This window comes from Pan paniscus, chromosome 1 (genome assembly GCF_029289425.2).
Source record: "Pan paniscus chromosome 1, NHGRI_mPanPan1-v2.0_pri, whole genome shotgun sequence".
NCBI classification, from domain to species: domain Eukaryota; kingdom Metazoa; phylum Chordata; class Mammalia; order Primates; family Hominidae; genus Pan; species Pan paniscus.
In genome coordinates, this window is record NC_073249.2 from 174,832,534 (window position 1) to 174,841,505 (window position 8,972).

The 8,972-nt window shown below is 43.0% G+C and overlaps 1 protein-coding gene across 1 annotated transcript in view; it reads left to right on the top strand.

Annotated features, from left to right (window-relative positions):
* TXNDC12 (thioredoxin domain containing 12) overlaps nt 1-7,618 on the top strand; it is a 36,236-nt gene extending 28,618 nt beyond the window's left edge. The window contains exons 4-7 of the mRNA XM_008976316.4: nt 408-481; nt 3,177-3,246; nt 4,183-4,266; nt 6,737-7,618. Coding sequence (XP_008974564.1) covers nt 408-481; nt 3,177-3,246; nt 4,183-4,266; nt 6,737-6,816 — 308 coding nt within the window. The 3' untranslated portion in view covers nt 6,817-7,618. The remainder of the gene's footprint in view (nt 1-407; nt 482-3,176; nt 3,247-4,182; nt 4,267-6,736) is intronic.
* Nucleotides 7,619-8,972: the final 1,354 nt, after the last annotated feature.

The following is an 8,972-nucleotide window of genomic DNA, read 5'->3' on the forward strand; positions in this document are numbered from 1 at the left end:
ATATATGTATATATAACATATATACACACATACATATATGTATACACACACATATACATGTGTGGCAGACTGTCACTCTATTGTCTTTCACGTCAATGGTTTTTGAAATGTAACTATAAAAAGCAAATAATGCTTTTCCCCCCTATCCGTATGCCATTATCCTTATTTTATAAATGAGGTAACAGCTTCAGAGAAATGAAGTAAGTCACTCAAGGTCACATAGCTGTGCAGGTTCAGAATCCAGGTAGCCTAATTCTTGTTTTTTAGAGTGTAAAAAAAAGTTTGTTATATGAATCAACTAAACAAATGCCTAAACTACCAAAGAGAAATAGTGATGCTTATGTTTGTTAAGGTTTAGTTGTGACAATGATGTTTTTTCTTCTATTCCAAAATCTTTTTCCCCCCAGCTCTAAAGCCCAAATTTGCAGAATCTACGGAAATTTCAGAACTCTCCCATAATTTTGTTATGGTAAATCTTGAGGTAAGACTTTGAGAGTTTCTCCTTTCTGCTATGATTTTAAGACTTTTAAAGTTAGTATCATTCGTGCATATTCATTACAGCTTCATTAGTGGTATAAAGTCAAATTTATGTATGTGTTTTTCTCTTGACCTCTAATACTAAGGCTTGCATCAGATATGTTAGAAAGCCATCTAACATCTATTTCTGGGAGGAACTAGGAGAGGAGAGATTGAATAAGATGACTAAATTTTTTTTTTTTTTTATATGGAGTCTGGCTCTGTTGCCCAGGCTGGAGTGCAGTGGTGCAATCCTGGCTCGCTGCAACCTCCTCCTCCCGGGTTAAATCAATTCTCCTGCCTCAGCCTCCCGAGTGGTTGGGACTACAGGCATGCACCACCACACCAGGCTAATTTTTATATTTTTAATAGAGATGGATTTTTGCCATGTTGGCCAGGTTGGTCTCAAACTCCTGACCTCTGGTGATCTATCCACCTTAGCCTCGCAAAGTGCTAGGATTACAGACGTGAGCCACCGCGTTTGGCCAATTTTTGTATTTTTAGTAGATATGAGGGTCTCACAATGTTGGCCAGGCTAGTCTCAAACTCCTGACCTTAAGTGATCTGCCTGCCTCGGCCTCCCAAAGTGCTGGGATTACAGGCGTGAGCCAGCATGCCCAGCCTTAAGATGACTAGATTTTAAGGTCCTTTTATCCTTAGTTTATGATTATGACATGTTTTATGTCTTTGTAAAGCTAGACTAAAGGTATAGTCATACATGCAGACCACAACTTTCTGCAAAATGTGATTCAACTGAGCACCTAATCTGTGCTGGGCTTATATGTGCAACCTGCTTGTTTCCTTATGAAAATAGCTTTTACATACCTCATATAGGCTGCAGGTCTTGGAATCCTGAGTCATAGAATGTCAGATCTTAGAGTTGGAAGGGATTTTTAGGCTATTGGTACTATCCTCATTTTACAGAAAGAACCATCTTAGGCCTGAAGCAGGTATGTGATTTGGTCAAGGTCATAGAGCCTAATAAGTGATAAGAATAGGTACTCTCACCTAGCTGTGCTCTCTTTTAGGCCATACTTTTCACATGTGAGATACTCAGATGCTCTATGATGATACCGCTAGCCATACGTTTCTATAAAAATAATGTTTACTTGGGCCAGACGTGGTGGCTCATGCCTGTAATCTCAGCACTTTGGGAGGCTGAGGTGGGTAGATCACGAGGTCAGGAGTTCAAGACCAGCCTGGCCAATATGGCGAAACCCTGTCTCTACTAAAAATACAAAAAAATTAGCTGGGTGTGGTGGTGCGTGCCTGTAGTCCCAGCTACTAGGCAGCCTGAGGCAGGAGAATCGCTTGACCCAGGAGGCGGAGGTTGCAGTGAGCTGAGATCGCGCCACTGCACTCCAGCCTGGGTGAGAGAGTGAAACTCCATCTCAAAAAAGAGAGAAAAAAAAAAAGATAATGTTTACTTAAACATAGGTCTGGGACTCTTGTGAACACATTAACAGTTAACAGTGAGGCAGCTAAGGGATTGCTTATATAGCTAGTGGATAGCCTGAATGCTGATACACCTCACCATAGCGAAGTATTTAACCCCTGAAATGGGAACCACATCATAAATTGTGAAAGTATTGATTGCCTTTGCACATGAATTCCTCACCACTTTCTGTGGTGAGTTAGGATTCCTACTCAAAGGAAACAGTAAAAACGTCTTCATAGAGGATTCTCCAACTTTGGAAATTTCTTAAAAAGAAAACTGATTAGGCCGGGCGTGGTGGCTCATGCCTGTGATCCCAGCACTTTGGGAGGCCAAGGCAGGTGGATCACAAGGTCAGGAGATTGAGACCATCCTGGCTAACATGGTGAAACCCCATCTCTACTAAAAATATAAAAAAATTAGCTGGGCATGGTGGCGGGCGCCTGTAGTCCCAGCTACTCAGGCGGCTGAGGCAGAAGAATGGCGTGAACCCAGGAGGCGGAGCTTGCAGTGGGCCGAGATCGCACCACTGCACTCCAGCCTGGGCAACAGAGCGAGACTCCGTCTCAAAAAAAAAAAAGAAAGAAAACTGATTGTGTAGGTTTTTAATCTCCTGGGAGGACTATGAGTCCACAACTTTGACTAAAATGCCAGTCTTACTGATTCATGCACTAAAGAAATACTATGTGCAAGTCAATGATGTAGGTACTAGGAATATAGCAGTGAACAAAACAGACAAAATTTCCTCGTTGAAATAACATTCTAGTGTGGGAAGACAGAAAATAAGTATTTTAGAATATGTCAGATGGTGGTAAATGCTAGGGCTAAAAAAGAAAGGTGGAAGGGATGACTGCGGTTTTAAATAGATGGTTTGAAAATAAAGAGATATTTGAGCAAAGGTCTGAAACAGAAAAGGGAGTCAACCATGTGGATAATAATGGGGAAAGTGTGTTCAGCAGAGAGTAAGAGCAAGTCCAAAAGCCTGTGTTAGGATTATCCCTGGCTTGTTTAATGACAGCAACAGCAAGAGGTCAGTGTAGCTGAAGAGGACTTAACAAGGGGTAGGACATTAAGTTAGAGAAGTGCCTAGGTGATAGATCATGTAGGGCCTTATAGGCCACTGCAAGGACTTGGGGTTTTGCCCTGACAAGTGGGGAAGCCACTGAATGGTTTTGAGGAGAGAGAGGACGTTATCTGACTTAAGGTTTACATTTAATCTTAATAGGATGAAGAGGAACCCAAAGATGAAGATTTCAGCCCTGATGGGGGTTATATTCCACGAATCCTTTTTCTGGGTAAGGCATATGATCTTAACCTGGGAATCCATGATGTGGATGGAGAGAGAAATGAATCAAGGCACTAACTTCACCTAGTGAAACTATACCAGGATGACCACAAACAAATAAAAACCAGTTTCAAGAGAGAGTGGGGGAGTTCTGAATGCTAGAACTACAAGTCTGAAGGAAAACTTTTCCCATTAACTAACTGCTTTTGTAAGCAATGACAAAAGTTTGGCCGGGCACAGTGGCTCATGCCTGTAGTCTCAGCACTTTGGGAGGCTGAGATGGGTGAATTGCTTGAGTCCAATTTGAGACCAGCATGGGCAACACGGTGAAAGCCCGTCTCTACAAAAAGTACAAAAATTAGCCGGGTGTGGTGGCACGCACCTGTAGTCCCAGCTATTTAGGAGGCTGAGGCGGGAGGATCAATTGAGCCTGGGAGGTCAAGGCTGCAGTGAGCCATAATCAAGCCACTGCCCTTGAGCCTGAATGACAGAAGGAAACTGAATGACCCTGTCTCAAAAAAAAAAAAAAAGAGTCTGATCATTTATTCACTTCAATAGCCATTTGCGCATCAGCCATATGTCAAGCACTGTATTAGACACTACAGAGACAGATATAAGCCAGAATTCTCACCCTTGAACCTATAGTGCAGCTAAGGCAATGGAATAATATAACCAGATAAATGTCTTTCCACAAACAATTTTATAAGAGATATTTAATGACCACCTAATCTTTGTTCAGCATAAATTCTGCTAGGTTTTATGGGGGATAGAAGTCAAAATCATCAAGCAGAAAAGGAAGCAGAAATGTAGGAGGTATTATGGTGAGGTAATGGGCTGCAAATATGGGCAGATCTTATTTCCCAGAGGGCCTGATGTACCATGTAGTGTTTGAAGTACCTGTCTATTGTAATTACTGCAAAACCCTGTGTCATTTTGTCTATAACAGATCCCAGTGGCAAGGTGCATCCTGAAATCATCAATGAGAATGGAAACCCCAGCTACAAGTATTTTTATGTCAGTGCCGAGCAAGGTATAGTTATGCTGAAGGGAGGGAGGATTATTGCTAGATTGAACTAGGATGAACCACATGCAAGGTCTGTGATAGGAAAGTAAATTCAGCATGTTAGCTGAGCATCTCCTGCATGTCTATAGCTTTTGGCCAGATCCTGTGTAGGATATAGGAGGAAGATGAGACTGAGCCCCTTCCCTTGGAAGAGCTGACTGACCCACAGGCAGCTGTGAACTGAGGCACACAAGTGACTGAGGTAGTCACTTGCCCATAGTTTCATAGTTTATAAGTAGCAGAGCCAGAATTTGAGTCCAGAACTTAGTTTTTTTCCTACTGAGCTAATACTGTTTTTCCTATGAAAATTCAGTGGAAGAGGAATAGTGTTAGGTGAACAAGTCTAAGAGGTTTTATAGATATTAAACTTAAATAGGCCGAGCACAGTGGCTCATACCTGTAATCTCAGCACTTTGGGAGGCCGAGGCAGGCAGATCACTTGAGGTCAGGAGTTCAAGACCAGCCTGGCCAACATGGCAAAGCCCCATTTCTACTAAAAATACAAAAAATAGCTGAGCGGGCTGGGCGTGGTGGCTCACGCCTGTAATCCCAGCACTTTGGGAGGCCGAGGCGGGAGGATCATGAGGTCAGGAGATTGAGACCATCCTGGCTAACATGGTGAAACCCTGTCTCTACTAAAAATACAAAAAATTAGCTGGCGTGGTGGCAGGTGCCTGTAGTCCCAGCCACTCGGGAGGCTGAGGCAGGAGAATGGCGTGAACCTGAGAGGCAGAGGTTGCAGTGAGCCAAGATCGTGCGCCATTGCACTCTAGCCTGGGTGACAGAGCGAGACTCTGTCTCAAAAAAAAAAAAAAAAAAACCAAAAAAACCCCAAAATGTAAATGGACCTAGAAGGATAAAAATTTCATCTCTGGACAGATATGAGGAGGACATTTCAAGCTATGGAAGTGAAGTGGCGGGGGAATGTAGCTCAACATAGAGTTTGTAAGGCTTGCTAGAAGAAATATTGACTGGATTAAGCCTTAGAGAATGAGACCTTGTCAGTAGCAGAATGGGAAAAGCATGTTCCAGGAGAGAGAAGAGCACCAGCACAAACAAGTGAAGGAAGTTTGCAATCGTCAGCCAGTCATGCTTTTTTGTTCTCTAATCTTTGAGCACAGTCATTCTGGAGGCAGGGGTTGGGATTCATGCCATGTATTGTTGCTGCTTTCCTTCCTTTTCCCCTCATCTATGAAAGGGAGTTGTGTGCTAAGTTGCCATGTGTCCCTATTTGCCATGCTGCCAGGCTGTTGATCACTTTATGATTTGAGTCCTTGATACTCTTATTCTCAGACTAGGGACGGAGAGGAGATCTGTAGAAGCTATTACCTTCTTCCCCTGAGTAAGGAGAATGTCATGTTCCTTAACCAGATGCAGATCACTGGAGATTGGTATCAAAGGGAAATTTTCCACGTGGAGAAGGGCAGCTGGGCTTTAGGTCTCCAATTCTTATATCTTGAGATTCACCTTCCCTTTAGAATTTCATCCAAGTTACCACTGCTGTCTCCACACTGACATAGTCCAGATGTGAACATGAGACCCTTCCCTGAATCCTCCATCTCTCAGCTGACATGAAACTGGAACATTCAAACCCAGCTTTACTAAAGGCATAGGCAAAACAAAACAGAAATAACAAACTATATTATCTGCCTCTTATGAGCTTATGGTTTGGCTTTGCAAGATTCATAGACTCTGGCTCAACCCAGCTTCTGGCCTGCCATTATATAGGGGTGCTTTGTAGAACCACCATTCAGGAGCCTATACTGAAATAGCTGTCCCCCTTGAGTCTAAATCCATAAGCAGGATGCCCCAAGACAGACAAGAAGTTTCATCTCGAGTCTACTTAAGGCCCTCCTTCCAGGTTTCTCTCTCTCTCTTTTTTTTTTTTTTTTTGGCCTGAGAACTTGGCTTCATCCATGTATAGTTGATACTGGAAATGACGACCCCCTTCAGTAGAGACACCCCCGCCCCAGCACACACACCCCTCAGTGTAATCTGTAACTTCCACAGGAAGTAAAATAAGTGCAACATTCATCCAAAAGATACAATGGGGACGGTAGGAAGGTGTTTCCTCTTCCCTGGGGGTGAAGTGAACATCTACAGTCTAGGACAGGGGATCAGCTCTAATCCTAGAGGGTAAGCCAAAATAACTGCTAAGATTTTGGTATGACTTCATAGTTGATAAAGCACTTTTATTATCCATGCTCCCATTTAACTTTTGTAATACTGTGTGAAGTGAGTTATATTATTTCATTTTATAAATGAGGAAACAAATTCAAAGAGATAAATGACTTGCCAGGGCCAAAATCCAGAGCTAGATCTTGAGACCAGACCTTGTACTCCTCTCATATTTCTTCTGAAACATTTAAAAGTGTACATTGGTTGTCAAATGTCAAATATTACTTCATACTTTTTTCCTCCAATCTTTATTTCACAGTTGTTCAGGGGATGAAGGAAGCTCAGGAAAGGCTGACGGGTGATGCCTTCAGAAAGAAACATCTTGAAGATGAATTGTAACATGAATGTGCCCCTTCTTTCATCAGAGTTAGTGTTCTGGAAGGAAAGCAGCAGGGAAGGGAATATTGAGGAATCATCCAGAACAATTAAGCCGACCAGGAAACCTCATTCCTACCTACACTGGAAGGAGCGCTCTCACTGTGGAAGAGTTCTGCTAACAGAAGCTGGTCTGCATGTTTGTGGATCCAGCGGAGAGTGGCAGACTTTCTTCTCCTTTTCCCTCTCACCTAAATGTCAATTTGTCATTGAATGTAAAGAATGAAACCTTCTGACACAAAACTTGAGCCACTTGGATGTTTACTCCTCGCACTTAAGTATTTCAGTCTTTTCCCATTTCCTCCCACTTTACTCACCTTAGTGGTGAAAGGAGACTAGTAGCATCTTTTCTACAATGTTAAAATTGCAGAAATAGCTTATCATTAAAAAACAACAACAACAACAATAACAATAAATCCTAAGTGTAAATCAGTAATTCTACCCCCTACCAAGGAGATCAGCCTGTTTTTTCCCTTTTTTCTCCTGGGAATAACTGTGGGCTTCTTCCCAAATTTCTACAGCCTCTTTCCTCTTCTCATGCTTGAGCTTCCCTGTTTGCACGCATGCGTGTGCAGGACTGGCTGTGTGCTTGGACTCGGCTCCAGGTGGAAGCATGCTTTCCCTTGTTACTGTTGGAGAAACTCAAACCTTCAAGCCCTAGGTGTAGCCATTTTGTCAAGTCATCAACTGTATTTTTGTACTGGCATTAACAAAAAAAGAGATAAAATATTGTACCATTAAACTTTAATAAAACTTTAAAAGGAAATGTGCTGTGATGGCCTTTTTGTTATTGGAAAAGGAGGAAGGGATGGAGATCACTTCAGGAAGAAAACTAACCTAGAGGACCTAATCTAGGAGTCCTAACCTAGGACTCCTGCTCCTTCACCTCCCACATTCAAATGAGCACAATGGCTCCTCTCTTTTACTTTTTAAATACCCGAATTTCCTCTGTCCACACTATCACTGTTTTAGCACAGGGCAGGCTTTTTCTCTCCTCGACTATTTATTGCTATAGCCCCTTAACTTGCCTATTGCCTCTAATATTCCCTCCTCCTGCAATCGATCCATATCACTCCCCTGTTTAAAACCTTTCCTGGATGGGCACAGTGGCTCACGCCTGTAATCCCAGCACTTTGGGAGGCCAAGGTGGGCGAATCACCTGAGGTAGGGAGTTTGAGACCAGCCTGGCCAACATGGTGAAACCCCGGCTCTACTAAAAATACAAAATTAGGCCGGGCGCGGTGACTCACGCCTGTAATCCCGGCACTTTGGGAGGCCGAGGCGGGCGGATCACGAGGTCAGAAGATCGAGACCACGGTGAAACCCCGTCTCTACTAAAAATACAAAAAAAAAAAAAAAAAAAAAAAATTAGACAGGCGCGGTGGCGGGCGCCTGTAGTCCCAGCTACTCGGGAGGCTGAAGCAGGAGAATGGCGTGAACCCGGGAGGCGGAGCTTGCAGGGAACCGAGATCGCGCCACTGCACTCCAGCCTGGGCGACAGAGCGAGACTCCGTCTCAAAAAAACAAAACAAAACAAAAACAAAAAACAAAATTAGCCGGATGTGGTGGCACATGCCTGTAATCCCAGCTACTCAGGAGGCTGAGGCAGGAGAATCGCTTGAACCCGGGAGGCGGAGGTTGTGGTGAACTGAGATTGTGACATTGCACTCCAGCCTGGGCAACAAGAGTGAAACTCCATCTCAAAAAAACAAACAAACAAACAAAAAAACCCTTTCCAGCCATCTTTAAGATAATAGTATTAATGGTAGGAGATATTTGAACCTCAGTCTGTGCCAAGTACTCTTCTAAGTGCTTTATATATGTTATCCCATTTAGTTTCACTTTAGTACTCCTAACAGCCCTGTGATAAAGGTACTACTGTACTCCCAGAGTACAGAGGAAGAATTTGAAACATGAGGAAGCCAAGACACAGGATAAAGTCAAGATCTTTACCATGGCCTTTAAGAAGCTGCCTACTTCTTCAACCTCATTTATTCCCATTTATGTCTTTGCATTATGTGTTCTTGTGACACCAAATTGCTTTGAGTTCTCCTGACAACATGCTGTTTTATGCTTTTCTATCTTCGTTCATCTTGTTTCCTCAGCCTAAAATATGTTCT